The sequence below is a fragment of the Erpetoichthys calabaricus genome, chromosome 14 (assembly GCF_900747795.2).
Source record: "Erpetoichthys calabaricus chromosome 14, fErpCal1.3, whole genome shotgun sequence".
Taxonomy (NCBI): Eukaryota; Metazoa; Chordata; class Cladistia; order Polypteriformes; family Polypteridae; genus Erpetoichthys; species Erpetoichthys calabaricus.
In genome coordinates this window covers 106,800,863-106,819,158 of record NC_041407.2, presented here as the reverse complement: position 1 = coordinate 106,819,158, position 18,296 = coordinate 106,800,863, and the positions used below count along the sequence as shown (strand labels likewise).

The window sequence follows — 18,296 nt, the reverse complement described above, 5'->3', positions numbered from 1 at the left end:
GGAGTATTTTGAGGGGGGGGGGGGGGGGGTTCATGGCAATTTTGTCTTTTACTGTAATATTTTACTTTCCATTTAAACATTCACCATAGTTTTTGATCACACCTCGTACTTAGAAATTAAAGGCCGTGTGCTCCGTGGTTCCTCTCTCAGGTGGGCATTAGCATATCGTACTCTCTTGGACCAATAGCGTGAGTTTTCCGCATTCGACTTATATGACTGATGTTATAAAATATCAGAAATTATACAGTAAAATCAAGCTGCGACTTATCGCAGGAGAACTTAAACACGAGTATATACGGTAAGTTCCAAATCATGCAGACCCAAACACTTCCAATAATGCCCACTAGAGGGGGATATACCATCAAACCCCAGCTAGTAATAAGCACAAGCACTAAAATCTTTATAAAATAAAAAAGGTTTATTTCACAAAAGCCTCTGTAAATATATGAAGCTCCGTAGAGCACATTAGGCAAAAAGAAGTTGCCAGTGGGAGCGATCCCAGGTGAAAAAGTCCCGATGCGAAATCTCAAAAACAGTCGAAAGAAGGAGAAAAATCGTCACAAATCTAATGAATTTCAAAAAAGCACTGAACTCAACTAGAAAACGCTCACCAGACTCCCAAGCATATTTGAAATGAACCACCAGGATTTGTGGGAGGAGATAGGGCGGAGATTGGCGGGTGGCCCTGCCTCCTGGGGAACCACTCACAAAACGCATGTAACATACGGAAAGCAGCTTAAATACAGAATTCAGCACATAAACAACAAAAATGAAGAAAAGAGACACAAACCATGAATTTGAACCCCAGGCTGAGACATGAGAAATATCTTCTAACTGGCTCTTGTTTTTATTTTCTTCTTAAACTCAGGTCAAAATCTATATGGGCACCAGTTACAACACGCTGAGCTGGGTGCACAGTTTCTTCGGCAAGCAGGTAAGACTGAACTGTCTCCAAACGCCTGGCCCGGTCCGGTGGGAGTGGGTGGGCTTCTCCCAGATGCTTTGGTGATCTTCTGTTTATCCCAACTTCCCCTCACTGAAGGGATGTGGCGGGATGAGGGTGGAGTCAGATGTCTGACCACTCACGTATTCCGTAACGCATCCTGACTGATGATATCAAAATTTCAGTATATTTCAGTAAATAATGAAGGTATGACTGTAGTAGGCTGGCGCCCTGCCCGGTGGTTTGTTTCCTGCCTTGCGCCATGTGTTGGCTGGGATTGGCTCCAGCAGACCCCCGTGACCCTGTAGTTAGGATATAGCTGGTTGGATAATGGATGGATGGATGAAGGTATGACGTTATGAATCAGTTCTCTAGTTCTTTGTGTTTTCTACCCTTGTTTACTTGTTCATCACCTTACAAAGTTCAGGCAATGCTGTAATGGAGAATGTAGCAAAGTCATAAACAGTCATGTGTCGACTTCTGGTGCCACTTTGAGAGCAGAGTCTTGACCGCATGTTGGATTGGCTGTATGTCAGTCACAAAGAGTACAGTACTTGCAACCGAGGGTCCGACAGGGGTCACCAGTACACACGCTGCTGGTACAGAGTAGCACAAACCAGTATTCGAGTCTCGGCAGCCACCAGAGGGGTCTGTGTAACTAAGTGTTTCTCAGGGGTGGGTCACAGGTCCTGAACACCAGCAAAACCAAGGAGCTGGTGGTGGATTTTAGGAGGACCAGACCCCTCATGGACCCCGTGGTTGTCAGAGGTGACTGTGTGCAGAGGGTGCAGACCTATAAATACCTGGGAGTGCAGCTGGATGATAAATTAGACTGGACTGCCAATACTGATGTTCTGTGCAAGAGAGGACAGAGCTGACTATACTTCCTTAGAAGGCTGGTGTCCTTCAACATCTGCAATAAAATGCTGCAGATGTTCTATCAGACGGTTGTGGTGGGCGCCCTCTTCTACGCGGTGGTGTGCTGGGGAGGCAGCATAAAGAAGAGGGACAAACTGGTGAGGAAGGCAGGCTCTATTGTAGGCACGGAGCTGGACAGTCTGACATCTGTGGCAGAGCGACGGGCGCTGAGCAGACTCCTGTCAATCATGGGGAATCCACTGCATCCACTGAACAGGATCATCTCCAGACAGAGGAGCAGCTTCAGCAACAGACTGCTGTCACCATCCTGCTCCACTGACAGCCTGAGGAGATCGTTCCTCCGCCACACTATGAGACTCTTCAATTCCACCCGGGGGGGTAAACGTTAACATTATACAAAGTTATTGTCTGTTATACCGGCATTGTTATCAATCTTTAATTTAATATTGTTATTATCAGTATGCTGCTACTGCTGGAGTATGGGAATTTCCCCTTGGGATTAATAAAGTATCTATCTATCTATCTATCTATCTATCTATCTATCTATCTATCTATCTATCTATCCTTGGTTCCCAAGTGGGTTGTGGTGAATCACCTAAGCCAGTGTTTCTTAACCAGTGGGTCGGGACCTGGGTTTGCTGCCGGTGGATTAAGTGAGTCACGAGTGGATGGCCGTAGCTCGCCTAAACAATCGGCAGTATTGCATTTCTAACTGAGCATCTTTCACCAAGGGGGCAGGTTGCATTTGCCTGCTAGTGGGAGGTCAATGAATTTAAAAAGGCAAAACTGGGTCATGGGACCATAAAGGTTTTGAAGCACTGGTGTTTTATTGGTACTTACCTCGGCAGTGACATTCATGTGACTCTGGTGACTCTTCCTATGAAGTCAATAGACAGATTGGGAGGGCATGGAGGGGTCATGAGGTCACTGGAAAGGGGTGTGTGGCGCTGCTGATATCCACAAAAGGATGAAGGTCCAAGTCTTTAGAGTCCTGGTGCTCCCTTTTTGCGAGACGTGGGAGCTATCCGGTGACTTGAGACGAAGACTGGACTTCATGTGTGTCTCCTCAGAGAATCCTTGGGACCCGTCGGTTTGATTTTGTGTTGCTCACGGAGTCCTAAATGTTGCACATGACCTGCATTGTGAGGGAGCGTCAGTTACGGCACTACGGCCATGTGGCACGATTACCCGAGGAGATATTGTTGAGGCTAAAGGGACACCCACAGAACACCTGGCTGCGGCAGATAGAGGGTCATTTCTGAAGGGTGGGACCGGACTGCATGCCCGCCTGGGAGATATTGCCAACCAGGATCCCCAATTTGATAGATAGATAGATAGATAGATAGATAGATAGATAGATAGATAGATAGATAGATAGATAGATAGATAGATAGATAGATAGATAGATAGATAGATAGATAGATAGATAGATAGATACTTTATTAATCCCAATTCCCATACTCCAGCAGCAGCATACTGATAATAACAATATTAAATTAAAGAGTGATAACAATGCAGGTATACAGACAGACAATAACTTTGTATAATGTTAACGTTTACCCCCCAGGTGGAATTGAAGAGTCACATAGTGTGGGGGAGGAACGATCTCCTCAGTCTGTCACTGAAGTTGCTCCTCTGTCTGCAGATGATCCTGTTCAGTGGATGCAGTGGATTCTCCATGATTGACAGGAGTCTGCTCAGCGCCCGTCGCTCTGCCACAGATGTTAAACTGTCCAGCTCCGTACCTGCAATAGAGCCTGCCTTCCTCACCAGTTTGTTCAGGCATGAGGCGTCCCTCTTCTTAATGCTGCCTCCCCAGCACACCACCGCGTAGAAGAGGGCGCTCGCCACAACCGTCTGATAGAACATCTGCAGCATCTTATTGCAGATGTTGAAGGACGCCAGCCTTCTAAGGAAGTATAGTCGGCTCTGTCCTCTCTTGCACAGATCATCAGTATTGGCAGTCCAGTCCAATTTATCATCCAATGTGGTCATGTGGTGGGTGCGGCAACGTGCTGTACCAGTGCATGCCCACCCAACCTGACCTGACCTGACCTGACTTGGGGTAAGGAATGGCGGTGCGGGCCAAATGTAGAGGAATTAGCCATGTGGAGCATCTCTGATAAAAACAAACCCTAGAAGGCCCTCCAAGAGTCAGGAGACATTGTGAAGTGATAATAATAAAAGTAATAATAATAATAATAGGGTGGCACAGTGGCACAGTGGGTAGCGCTGCTGCCTCGCAGTAAGGAGGCCATTTGGTGGTTGGGGGACAATTCAGGGTGGAATTTCTTCTACTTGAAAATGTCCATTCGTGCAAAGTGGACCCGTCACCCAAACCGAATCTTGAACATCTTAGCCACCTGCATTGCGAGGGGTGGGTACTAGTCAATTTGAATTTCCAATATTAAATCAAAATAATCCTATTAAATTAATTCAACAAAGCATTGATGTCAAGATGGGTGGGCACAGTGGCACAGTGGGTTGTGCTGCTGCCTCGCAGTTAGGAGACCTGAGGTTCACTTCCCAGGTCCTGTGTGGAGTCTGCATGTTCTCCCGTGTCTGCGTGGGTTTCCTCCACAGTCCAAAGACATGCAGGTTAGGTGGATTGGCGATTCTAAATTGGCCCTAGTGTGTGCCCTGCGGTGGGCTGGCACCCTGCCCAGGGTTTGTTTCCTGCCTTGCGCCCTGTGTTGGCTTTGATTGGCTCCAGCAGACCCCCGTGACCCTGTGTTAGGATATAGAAAGTTGGATACTGACTGACTAACAATAATAATAATGAAAAGTCTTATACTGCAGCTTGTTTTGGTCATTTCTAGAACATTATTACCCAGTTGTAACCCTCTGCCCCTCAGCCGTAAGTGCGAATCGCCTCAACGCGTAAATCGGCGCCTGACTGTATCCGCGGAGCCACAACGCTGTGATGTCAGTGTAGCGTTAGGAGGGAAGTGAAGGTTAGGCCTTGGGGTGAACACCACAGCTAACCTTCCATCACATTGACTTCTAATCGGAGGGGATGTCAGGTTTGTTGATCTCTGAGGGCTGTGACTGAGCATGAAGGCCGTCAAGTGAAAGACAAACTGGTTTCTGATTTTTTTAAAGAATTAACCCAGTCCATTTACCCACACAGGTCTCGTCGTATTTCGGTCACAGCGTGGCTGCCACGGACATCAACGGTGACGGGTAAGAAGTAAGGTGTGGGGGTGTGAGGGTTGGTCTTTGGGTGAATGTGTGAGGAGACACTTTATGTCCCTTTGTGCTCAGTAAAAGGGGCAACAAGACTTGCAGGGTGGGTCTGCGCTCTTGTAACGACAAGTCAAGGAAACAACGTCGGCCATTTGTGAAAATCTATAAGGTCCCTTGCATCACCCATTGGTGACAGGTGCTTAGAGCGCCACCGCGATCGGCTCGTATTTGTTTCTGCCGTGCTATGCTGGACAAACAGCCCTCCACACAGGGCTGCACTGGGAAGTTTATTCAGGCCAGGAATCCCGAGTCAAATCTCAAATCAGTTTTCTTCTTCAGGCACAGACTCAAAAAACCAACACACGGCATTTTGTCTTGGAATTTTTGATGAATGAGGAGAAAGTGGACTCCGCTTTCACACACATATTTCACTCTTATATATAACTCTGATAAAACGTGGAAAAACACTTCATAAATAAAGAAACCAAGCGGTTCTATAATATTTATATCAAAACAAATGTGTAAAAAGCACTGAAGCACACAAAGTAGTTGTCAGTGGAATCCCCAGTGCAGAGATTACGGAGTCCGAGCCGCTGTCTGTGTATATGGATGGTGACGCTGAATGATCCTCCACAAAGTCTGAAGTGTTGGTCAAAAAAGACTCAAAGACTCAAAACATGTCTCCGTGCCACAGAATTCTGTGAAGCGTTTTTTAAAGAACGTAGTTAGTAAACAAAAAAAACTATGAAGCATTTCGTGTGGCCGACTCAGTCACCAAAGCGCTAAGGTTTAACTGTCACAAGAGACGCTCTTTAAAAATATTACAGCAAAGTAAAAACAAGACACGTTCATGAAATAGAGAACAACAAGTCCATTTAAAAACACAAATCTCCACTTAAATACGTGTTTCATTAATAAAAAAATAAAATAAAACATTTTGCGCGCCCGATTCAGTCACTCAGTTATCATAGCGCTAAGGTTTAACAGTTGACGCACTTTAAAAATATCGGAATAAAGTAAAAACAATGAACAAACTTATCATGAAATAAAGAACAACAGGTCCATTTAAAAACACAAATCACTCCACTTACATACGTGTTTCATTAATAAAAAAATAAATAAAATAAAACATTTCGTGTAGCCGATTCAGTCTCTCTGAGGGAAAATGGAAAATAAAAGTTAAAAATGTGCCCATACGCTACACTTCATTAAAATCTGAAACAAAATAAATACACAGTAACAAATACCAAAACCCATACAACATCCAGATATAATACAAAGTATATTATAAACTTTTAAACAATCTCCATATCTATATATATAATTCACTAAGTCCATGGCAAGCAAGACACACGCAAGACAGAGCCACACCCGCCAACTCACAGAGCCCCGCCCATCAAGAATTCACTAAGCAGCCAACCATGGCACGCACCACAGAGCCCCGCCCACCAACTCACAGAGCCCCGCCCACCAACTCTAAGACCATGGGATACGCAAGACAGAGCCACGCCTGCTAACTCACAGAGCCCCACCCACCAAGAATTCACTAAGCAGCCGACCATGGCATGCACCAAAGAGCCCCGCCCACCAACTCACAGAGCCCCGCCCACCAACTCTAAGACCATGGGATACGCAAGACAGAGCCACGCCTGCTAACTCACAGAGCCCCACCCACCAAGAATTCACTAAGCAGCCGACCATGGCATGCACCAAAGAGCCCCGCCCACCAACTCACAGAGCCCCGCCCACCAACTCTAAGACCATGGGATACGCAAGACAGAGCCACACCCGCCAACTCACAGAGCCCCGCCCATCAAGAATTCACTAAGCAGCCAACCATGGCACGCACCACAGAGCCCCGCCCACCAACTCACAGAGCCCCGCCCACCAACTCTAAGACCATGGGATACGCAAGACAGAGCCACACCTGCCAACTCACAGAGCCCCGCCCATCAAGAATTCACTAAGCAGCCAACCATGGCATGCACCACAGAGCCCCGCCCACCAACTCTAAGACCATGGGATACGCAAGACAGAGCCACACCTGCCAACTCACAGAGCCCCGCCCATCAAGAATTCACTAAGCAGCCAACCATGGCACGCACCACAGAGCCCCGCCCACCAACTCTAAGACCATGGGATACGCAAGACAGAGCCACACCCACCAACTCACAGAGCCCCGCCCACCAAGAATTTTCTAAGCAGCCGACCATGGCATGCACCACAGAGCCCCGCCCATCAACTCACAGAGCCCCGCCCGCCAACTCTAACCCTCCTCCCATTGTTTTCCTTTTATTTCTGATCCCGTTCCCGTTTTATTACAAGTTCTTAGACTTAAAATTAACAGTTGAGAAATTACTTACCAGAAATCCTCCGTTATGAAAGTCTGCTGCTGAAAATGACCAGACCTGTATCGCCACATCCACTCCACTCGGGAAAGTGTTCTTCTTTCTTGGCAGTTGGAAAGCCAGCACGCTGGAAAGTTCAACCGGAAGAAAATAGAAACGTACAATACAATACAAAAATACAAATAACCCTAACCCTAACCCTAACCCTCCCACAGCACACAAACAACCTGAAACATTAGGTTAACTGAAATAGAAATTTTACGTTTATTCCCTCCACCATGACTAATCTTAAGTTGCTTGAAAGAGAAAATTTACATTGAATGAACAACATTACTGTTAAACTTTTTTCAGTGCAGAAACTAGAAAATAAATCCCCCAGCGTTAAACCGAAAGGATTTGCGCCCACCACAGAGCAATAACGCCTGCTCGTTTTCCAGTATAATAACATTCTATCATTTCCCCGTTAGTTTATTCCACTAGTTGTTCTGAATGCCTGGCCAGGCCACCAGGAAAGCCCCCACTCAATGTAAACATTAGTCCAGCTCTGATGCGGCAGACGCTCAATCATCCCATTGTGAGGATGATTAAAAGGAAGTAAGCAGATTTCAAATGGCTTTCATTTGTGCTCTGAGTCAAACACCAAGGAATCTAAAATTAATTTTACGGTTACCTCAGATTATTATTGTCAGATCGGGTCCTCATGTTTTTTCCTTAATCCTACACATAACTCCTTCATTTTATCCCCTGTGGAACGTGGCCCGGACACAGACAGTTAGCCATCATGTTAAGCACCACCACACTTTTATTTACCAGTCTATTATTTACAATTGTGCACACAAACCCCCAAAACTCCCCAAACGTCCAGGCCTTCAACACAATGCCTCTTTCTCTTCAGGCCACCTCCTTGCCTCTCCTCCAAGACCTCGTCCTCTCGACCTCCCGACTCCAGCCATCGAATGGAGGGAGGCGTCCCTTTTATCCTCACCCGGATGTGCTCCAGGTGCCTCCCGACAATCTTCCGTCGGCAATCCCCAGTGTGGCGGAAGTGCCGTCTGCGCACCCAGAAGCACTCCAGGTGTCCCTAATCCTCTTTCCCCCCAGCACTTCTGGGTGTTTTGAGGTCCAGGGCTCCGTAGGCATCAGGGTGCCCCCTGGTGGTGACCACAGGCCCCTACAGGGTTGAGCTTCAAAGCTCTGTGGTCCCCACAGCCACCAGGATGATCGTCCCCACTTGGACTGGGGGAGGCGTACACCCTCCTCTGTGGCGTCCTGGCCGGGTTGCCCCCCCCAGCCACCTGTGACACCCCTTAAGAAACACCAAACATTTGAGATCATGATTGAAGTAATTTCATTGAGACGATGTGAACGTATGGAAAAATCAGTGCAAGCATCCTTATTGACCATCATGTGAAGCTGAACATCATCGGCAAAGCCATACAATACAATTCTCTGAAGAAAGTATAATAAATACAAGAAATAAAATAGGGATTTGAGGGGCACCTCCTCTGAAGGTCAAGACCCTCACCGCTCACTCTCCGTGCCAAGGTGGCACGTTCTCCTTATCTTCTGTTGATTTCTCTACAGGCTTTCCTCCCACAACCCAAACATGTATGGTGGCTTTGAGTTGGTACGTTAGTGGGCTCCCCAATGTTCTGGTGGTCCGTCTCAGACTGATTCTTGCCTTGCATGCGGTGCTCCTTTTCCTCATGATGGTCCCTCATACAGTTTGAGTGGTCCGCGGCGAGGCCCACCCTCTGAGCTCCAGTAAATTCCAGATCACACTGGCTGAATGCTGGTCTGCTCTGTTGACTGCCCTCATGATGGTCCCTAACACCATTTTGAGTGGTCAGTAGCGAAGTTGCAGTCCCACCCTGTGAGTTCCAGTAAATTCGAGATGTCAGTGACTGAATGCTGGTCTGCTCCGCTCCCACAGGAAAGATGACATTTTCATTGGCGCCCCCCTCTTCATGGACAGAAGGAAAGACAAGAAGCTCCACGAGGTGGGCCAGGTCTACCTTTACCTGCAGAACGAGAACAATGGCTTCTCTCAGAAACCCGACCAGATCCTCACCGGCTGGGACTTGTATGGCCGGTTTGGGAGCGCCATTGCTCCGCTTGGAGACATAGATCAGGACGGCTATGACGGTAATGAGCGATGTGCAGAAGGTCCACCAGGGGGCACCACCATGCAATCCGCCCGCCATGCGGTGTAATGGCTGACTGTTGTTATCACTGGCACACTTCATTGTTTTATAAGGTAACTTTTTGTTTTCTTTATCAGACATAGCTGTGGGAGCACCATTTTCTGGCGGAGATGGCAGGGTGTATATTTTTAACGGTCAGAGCGATGGAGTGGACCCTCAGTACTCTCAGGTCTTGGAGAGCCCCTTCCGACGACTGCCTTCTGCTACGGGCTTTGGATTTGCCCTGCGGGGCGGCTCGGACGTCGACTCCAACAGCTACCCAGGTAAGAAAACCCTCTTCACTGGGTGGCACAGTGATTGGTACTCCTGCTTCACAGCTACAGGGTCCTTCATTTGAACTTCGGACTGTTGGGTGTTTCCTTTTATCTGAAAGACGTTTGTGTTAAAGTTCATTGGCAGCCCAGCTTTGCCCAATGTGGTTGTGGGTGAGCCCTGCGATGGACTGGCATCCTAGAGAGGGTTAGTTACCACCTTACATACAAAAGCTGTCAGGACAGCCCCCCCAACCCCGAAAGCTAGATAAAAAATTGGTGGATGGACGTACCTTGTATGGAGCAGTTTATCTTCTTCTTCTCCTTTTGGCTGCTTCTGTTAGGTGTCACCACAGTGGATCATCTTCTTCCATATCTTTCTGTCCTCGTCATCTTTCTCTGTCACCTCAATCACCTGCATGCCCTCTCTCACCACATCCACAAACCTTCTTTTAGGCCTTCCTCTTCTCCTCCTACCAGGCAGCTCTATCCTTAGCACCCTTCTCCCAATATACTCAGCATCTTTGCTCTGCTCAGGTCCAAACCAATGCCTCTCTGCTGGGTCAATGACTAAGCAGACAAGGAAGAATCACCTTGGCACCTTTACTTTTAAGAATTTAGCCCATCCATCCAGCTTTTCATTTTGTTTGTTGCCCAATTAATCGATCTGCCACTTCCAGCTGCAGGTATTCCCTGGTCTGTTGCTGCCCACGCACCCGCCTCTTTCTCTGCCCTTTTTACACTCATTAGGTGCTGACTCTGGCATCTGCCGGGGATGGCATCACTGTGTCAGATAATAATTCAGTTATAACATAATTAATAACCTCCATCCATCCATTTTCCAACCCGCTGAATCCGAACACAGGGTCACGGGGGTCTTCTGGAGCCAATCCCAGCCAACACAGGGCACAAGGCAGGAACCAATCCTGGGCAGGGTGCCAACCCACCACAGGACACACACAAACACACCCACACACCAAGCACATACTAGGGACAATTTAGAATCGCCAATCCACCTAACTTGCATGTCTTTGGACTGTGGGAGGAAACCCACGCAGACACGGGGAGAACATGCAAACTCCACGCAGGGAGGACCCGGGAAGCGAACACAGTCGTGGCGCTACCCACTGCGCCACCGTGCCGCCCAGTTAATAACTTGTTCCCACAAAGTAAAGAATACACCATTTTTTGGGACTTTGGGGGCTCCAAATATTTTAGCCCCTTGTTGGTGTTGCTTTAAGAACTTTGGACTCAGTTGGTATTCACCCAAAAACCCAGTTGACTTCAAGACTATCAAGTGCAAGCTGTCCATAAAATGTCCTAAGACTGGGTCCATTAATTCTGGGGTGAGCGTCGTGACTGCTGGGTAGATGGTGAGGGAGCCAGGAGAAAAAATAATTCGGGCACCAGCCGGGCAGACCCCCAGCCGCCCAAACAAAACAAACAAAAGAAAGTCGCTCGAAGTGCGAGCAAAAATTCAACACAAATCTTAGCCAGTCCGACAATTATCAGAACATTAGGGAACAAAGGGTCTCTTTAGCGGGACCTCCATCTCCTCGATGTGAGCTGTCATTTTCTGGGGACTGCTGACCGGAAGGGGCGGGGTTATCTTGGGGCTGCCTCTCAGAACTGCGGGTGATAAAGAAGACGATGTTAGGCGACAGCGCCCCCTCTTGGCACGGGGTGGCCCCGCTAACATCCGCAACTCCAGAAAAGGTGACCCCCCCACAGGCGTACAAGTGTGCCAGCGTCCATTACAATTTTGCCACGGAAATGGTAGAAACGAGCTCTAGGGATATCACAAAGTGTTTTTAGAAGTCGTTTATATTAAAAACGTTTCTTCCATCCAGCCATCTGTTATCCATCCCGCTATATCCTAACTACAGGGTCACGGGGGTCTGCTGGAGCCAATCACAGCCAACACAGGGCGCAAGGCAAGAAACAAACCCCGGGCAGGGCGCCAGCCCACCACAGAGATAGATAGATAGATAGATAGATAGATAGATAGATAGATAGATAGATAGATAGATAGATAGATAGATAGATAGATAGATAGATAGATAGATAGATAGATAGATAGATAGATAGATAGATGTGAAAGGCACTGTAAAAGATAGATAGATAGATAGATAGATAGATAGATAGATAGATAGATAGATAGATAGATAGATAGATAGATAGATAGATAGATAGATAGATAGATAGATAGATAGATAGATAGATAGATTTGAATGTCACTGTAAAAGATAGATAGATAGATAGATAGATAGATAGATAGATAGATAGATAGATAGATAGATAGATAGATAGATAGATAGATAGATAGATAGATAGATAGATAGATAGATAGATAGATAGATAGATAGATAGATAGATTTGAATGTCACTGTAAAAGATAGATAGATAGATAGATAGATAGATAGATAGATAGATAGATAGATAGATAGATAGATAGATAGATAGATAGATAGATAGATCGATCGATCGATCCATCCATCCATCCATCCATCCATCCATCCATCCATCCATCTATCCATTATCCAACCCACTATATCCTAACTACAGGGTCACGGGGGTTTACTGGAGCCAATCCCAGCCATCACAGGGCGCAAGGCAGGAAACAAACCCCGGGCAGGGCGCCAGCCTACCGCAGGGCACACGTTACTTCCTACATCCAGAATATTAAAGGGATTAAAAAGGAAATTCTCGTTTGATTTTAATGGTGCTTCTCTTGCTCTCTGTCTTCCAGACCTGATAGTCGGCGCCTGGGGAGCCAGTAAAGTGGCGGTGTACAGGTAGGTAGAGCCGCCCCTTGTCACCTCTGGGGTTTCCAATGAATTCTTTCCTGATACTTTTTAAATTTTTATTTTAGTTTACATTGTCCCTAACGGTACGTAATGCACTCCTTTCCTCAGGTCCAGGACGGTGCTTAGCGCCGAGGCACACATCTCTCTTCACCCGGATGTCATAAACCCAGACGTGAAGACCTGTGCACAGCCGCTCTCCTCTCAGCTGGCCTCCTGGTAAGTGTGTGGCACAGTGTGGACCTTTTCTGGGGTCTGATGAGAGTCGGCATCGGGCACCTTTAACCTGCCGTTCAGTTTTTCCCACAATACCAAAAATGGCCCAGTAGGCACTCATCATTCCGCGCCAACAAGCCGGGCTTCATACCCATTTGAAATTTGAGATCACTTTTGCCCCAAGGCCTCTTATCAAATTGCGTCACAAGGAACCAGCTACTACATCCTTCGATTAGTCTTTCTTCCCTTCATGACCGATTTGCATGTCAGGAGACACTGTGGACCCCCACCAGAGTTTTCTCTGCCTCCACCCTAGACCCTGCCCGGGCATCATTCACCATCTATTGGGTCCTATCACATAAGCTCTGGCATGTCCACATAGAAGGCTACTGTCATGAGTCGACAATACGAGGAGATTCTTACTTGCATGTGTTTTCAGAACCAGTGGTCTTCAAGTGGTCTCCACACCGGCACTTCCCTGTTTTGTTGCGTTATAAGCGCTGCTACCCAATGTGCACTTCGCCCCACATTACCAAACCTAATTTAGAAAGACAATGTTCCCTTTCTCCAAGATGTTGCAATTCCCTGCTCTTTGATAAACTCTGCGTTTATCAGCGCACCGTCTGACCTAATAGGGGACCTCCACCATCAAGCCCCAGAAATGATCGTTGTAAATAAAAACGATCTTCATCCACACTAGCGTTTTGACATCGTTTATAAAGGTATCTCCGTCTTCTTCTTCTTCTTTTTGCTGCTCCCATTAGGGGTCGCCACAGCGGATCATCTTCTTCCATATCTTCCTGTCCTCGTCATCTTGTTCTGTCACCCCCATCACCTGCATGTCCTCTCTCACCACATCCATAAACCTCCTCTTAGGCCTTCCTCCTCTCCTCTTCCCTGGCAGCTCTATCCTTAGTACCCATCTCTCATTATACCCCTCATCTCTCCTCTGCACAGGTCCAAACCAACACCATCTCGCCTCTCTGACTTTGTCTCCCAACCGTCCCACCTAAGCTGACCCTCTAATGTCCTCATTTCTAATCCTGTCCATCCTCGTCACATCCAATGCAAATCTTAGCATCTTTAACTCTGCCACCTCCAGCTCTGTCTCCTGTGCCACCGTCTCCAGCCCATATAACACAGCTGGTCTCACTACCATCCTGTAGACCTTCCCTTTCACTCTTGCTGGTACCCGTCTGTCCTGACACTCTTCTCCAGACACTCCACCCTGCCTGCACTCTCTTTTTCACCTCTTATCCACAATCCCCATTACTCATTTACATAATAAAGGGATCTCCGCCCAGACTGAAAAATAACCAAAAATGCATACGATGTGCCCGGTCGCCTACTCTGAGTTTATGATCATCGGTGAAAACAGGAGGAGGTACGATGGATTAGGGGGGCATGATTCACCGGTAGTGGAAAAGTACCAAGAAATGCAAATTTATAAGCGGTACGGTAGCAGCATTTTGGGATTTTTGCTACCAGATGTAAACGTCAGCTTTCCTCTCAAACTCCACCACCCCTTTCTTATCTTGACACCCACTATTGCAAACATCTGTTTCATAGATTTCACGAAACCAAACTACACGCTTTGACATGATCAGAACCTCATAAGGGGACCCACCCCCGTTGCTTCAACACAATCAGGACCTCCCAACTACCAAGAGGGAAGCGATACATCATGCGGCATAAAGGGTGGCTGGAGTAACACAGCGGGCTTTGGAGTTATCTGTTATTTGCTCAGGAACCATTTTGGTACCAGTACTGAGGTCCGAAAGCTGGTATCAATACCAAAGTCCAAACTGTAGTACCCATCCAATATTACAATGGACATTCATTTGCATGTTCTCCCCGTGTCTGCGTGGGTTTCCTCCCACAGTCCAAAGACATGCAGGTTAGGTGTATTGGCGATCCTAAATTGTCCCTAGTGTGTGTGTGTCCTGTGTTGGGCTGGCGCCCTGCCTGAGGTTTGTTTCCTGCCTTGCACCCTGTGTTGGCTGGGATTGGCTCCAGCAGACCCCTGTGACCCTGTAGTTAGGATATAGCGGGTTGGATAATTGATGGATGGACATTTGCAGAAATGGCAAACACAACTGGGAAACTCAGATTGACCGCCTGTCTGATAGCACGTGAACACAGCAACTGTCCATCCATCCATCTGTCCATTTTCTAACCGGGCCGAGGGTCACTGGAGTTTTTGGTAGCAGTGCAGGTAAGGTGAGAACTGAGCCTGGATGGACCTCCACTCGAACCCAAGGCAACATCATTTGTGAATTTCCTCTTGGGATTAATAAAGTATCTATCTATCTATCTATCTATCTATCTATCTATCTATCTATCTATCTATCTATCTATCTATCTATCTATCTATCTATCTATCTATCTATCTATCTATCTATCTATCTATCTATCTATCTATCTATCTATCATATAGTGCCTTTCATATCTATCTATCTATCTATCTATCTATCTATCTATCTATCTATCTATCTATCTATCTATCTATCTATCTATCTATCTATCTATCTATCTATCTATCTATCAGCACTCGCCCACAGTGGGCCAACTTGGAGTGACTGTTTAACTTTACCAGCATGGATTTGAGGGAAAAATCCAGGTGAGAACTTACAGACCCCACAATGGCTTTGCCCATACAGGGATATCTGGAGCTTTGAGCCGCTAACCACTGTGCCAAGTCTGTGATAGTCAAGTAATGTCTGACTGATAGGCTCAGCTCTAACCGTCAATGACAATCTAAACGTCCACAACGGTCAACCAAAGCTGAGGACCTCCACGGCTTGGACTTGTCCATCTGTTGGTCTTTTCTGAGGCTTTCTCATCAAAATTCGGAATGGTACCCAAGGATTCTAAGGATGCTGCATGTGGTCCGTTTCTCAGGTTGCCCCTGATTTTATTTTTTTCTCTCTGTTTCAGCTTTGACATCACCATGTGTATCAGCTTGCGGGGAAAGAAAATTCCGCCCCAAATCGGTAGGTAATGAATGATGAAGAAGAACACAACGAGGCAGAGGGACGGCGTTAAGCTCCCGTCGCTCCTTCATCCCCTTCAGTCAGAGGGGGGCCGACAAACAAGGAACACGACAAACAAACAAGCCAAACTGAAAGTGACCAAGGCTTGTGGTGGGGGGAGGGGGTCTTCTAGTTCAGGGGTCCCCCAACTCTGGTCCTGGAGGGCCGCAGTGTCTGCAGGTTTTCATTCTAACCCTTTTCTTAATTAGTGACCTGTTTTTGCTGCCAATTAACTCCTTTTCCTTTCATTTTAACTGACTTGCTCTTGAAGACTCAGACCCCTTAATTGTTTCTTTTTCCTTAATTAGCAGCCAAACAATAACGAGATACAAAATGAGCCAAAACAACTGGTGTCCATCATACAATATCTGAAAATAAAGGAAGGTGAAGGTCTCAGGAATGCTGATCTGCTCAGGTCCCCAGTGCTCTTAGAAAAGATAAAATCCACAATGTCGGACATGTCTGCTATTGCACAATGAGAGCAATGACAAGCCATGGAATTAGAGAATGAGTTTAATTAACAAGAAGAATCAGCACCTCATTAAGCAGCTGGTTGGAGTGAAATCGATTAGTTCAGGGGTCCCCAACTCCGGTCCTGGAGGGCCCCAGTAACTGCAGGTTTTCATTCCAACCCTTTTCTTAATTAGTGACCTGTTTTTTGCTCCTAATTAACTGCTTTTTCCTTAATTAGCTGCCAAACAATAATGAGATACAAAACGAGCCAAAACAGGACCAGCAAAATGTGGCCGACCATCATACAATATCAGAAAATAAAGAAAGGTGAGGGTCTCAGGAATGCTGATCTGCTCAGGTCCAATTTAACAAGAGAAAATCCACAATGTCGGACATGTCTGCTATGGCACAATGAGAGCAGCAACAAGCCATGGAATTAGAGAACGGGTTTAATTAACAAGAAGAATCAGCTCCTCATTAAGCAGCTGGTTGGAGTGAAATAATTCTGCTGTGTTCCCACTCACTTCACATTTCACTTCTGTTTGGGTGCCATTGAAGCAAAGAAATGAAGCAACTCAGGGGAACAAATCTTAACAAAACAAGTCCATAAAAATGAAAGGCAAAGGAGTTAATTAGCCAAAAAAGCTGGTGACTAATTAAGAATGAAAACCTGCAGCCATGGCGGTCCTCCAGGCCTGGAGTTGGAGACCCCCTGGTCTAGAGAAACCCCCTTTGTGACCTTCTGGATGACCGTCCAGGGTTCAAGTTTTTCTTTTGGTGTCCCACAGTCTTGAATGCCGAGCTGCAGTTGGACCGCATGAAGCAGAGGATGATGAGGAGGACGCTGTTTGTGAGCTCTCGCCAGTCCCAGGGCCACTTCCAGCTCACACTGGGGAGAGACAAGCCATCCGTGTGCACAAACTTCAGCGCTTATCTTCGGGTGAGAGCCTGAAAACTAATAATAATAACATTGTTAATGATAATAAATCAGTGTGTGTGTGTGTTCACGCTGCCATGGACTGGCACCCTGTCCTGGTGTTCATCCTGCTCTGAGAGCCTGCAGCTTTCCCATGACTCTGCCCTGGATGAGCGAGTTATGAAGATCGATGGATGAACATCCAGCCATTCTCGTAACCTGCAGCGCATCATAAGGGGGCAAAATAGTGCACTGGGGTCCCTGTTTTGATTGCAAACCAGAAACACACATAGGCATCAGAAACCTCAGTGGTGTGAAAAACTATTTGCCCCCTTCCTGATTTCTTATTCTTTTGCATGTTTGTCACACAAAATGTTTCTGATCATCAAACACATTTAACCATTAGTCAAATATAACACAAGTAAACACAAAATGCAGTTTGTAAATGGTGGTTTTTATTATTTAGGGAGAAAAAAAAATCCAAACCTACATGGCCCTGTGTGAAAAAGTAATTGCCCCCCTGAACCTAATAACTGGTTGGGCCACCCTTAGCAGCAATAACTGCAATCAAGCGTTTGTGATAACTTGCAATGAGTCTTTTACAGCGCTCTGGAGGAATTTTGGCCCACTCATCTTTGCAAAATTGTTGTAATTCAGCTTTATTTGAGGGTTTTCTAGCATGAACCGCCTTTTTAAGGTCATGCCATAGCATCTCAATTGGATTCAGGTCAGGACTTTGACTAGACCACTCCAAAGTCTTCATTTTGTTTTTCTTCAGCCATTCAGAGGTGGATTTGCTGGTGTGTTTTGGGTCATTGTCCTGTTGCAGCACCCAAGATCGCTTCAGCTTGAGTTGACGAACAGATGGCCGGACATTCTCCTTCAGGATTTTTTGGTAGACAGTGGAATTCATGGTTCCATCTATCACAGCAAGCCTTCCAGGTCCTGAAGCAGCAAAACAACCCCAGACCATCACACTACCACCACCATATTTTTCTGTTGGTATGATGTTCTTTTTCTGAAATGCTGTGTTCCTTTTACGCCAGATGTAACGGGACATTTGC

General features: G+C 46.5%; 1 protein-coding gene and 1 long non-coding RNA gene across 2 annotated transcripts in view; one reads left to right on the top strand and one right to left on the bottom strand.

Moving 5' to 3' along the window:
* LOC127530168 (uncharacterized) overlaps positions 1–18,296 on the bottom strand; it is a 556,902-nt gene that overhangs the window by 27,523 nt on the left and 511,083 nt on the right. The window lies entirely within an intron of this gene.
* Positions 1–18,296, top strand: part of itga2b (integrin, alpha 2b) — a 73,941-nt gene that overhangs the window by 28,545 nt on the left and 27,100 nt on the right. The window contains exons 10-17 of the mRNA XM_051936388.1: positions 869–934; positions 4,953–5,005; positions 9,290–9,501; positions 9,638–9,823; positions 12,561–12,606; positions 12,727–12,834; positions 15,769–15,824; positions 17,105–17,256. Of these exons, the coding sequence (XP_051792348.1) occupies positions 869–934; positions 4,953–5,005; positions 9,290–9,501; positions 9,638–9,823; positions 12,561–12,606; positions 12,727–12,834; positions 15,769–15,824; positions 17,105–17,256 (879 nt within the window). The remainder of the gene's footprint in view (positions 1–868; positions 935–4,952; positions 5,006–9,289; positions 9,502–9,637; positions 9,824–12,560; positions 12,607–12,726; positions 12,835–15,768; positions 15,825–17,104; positions 17,257–18,296) is intronic.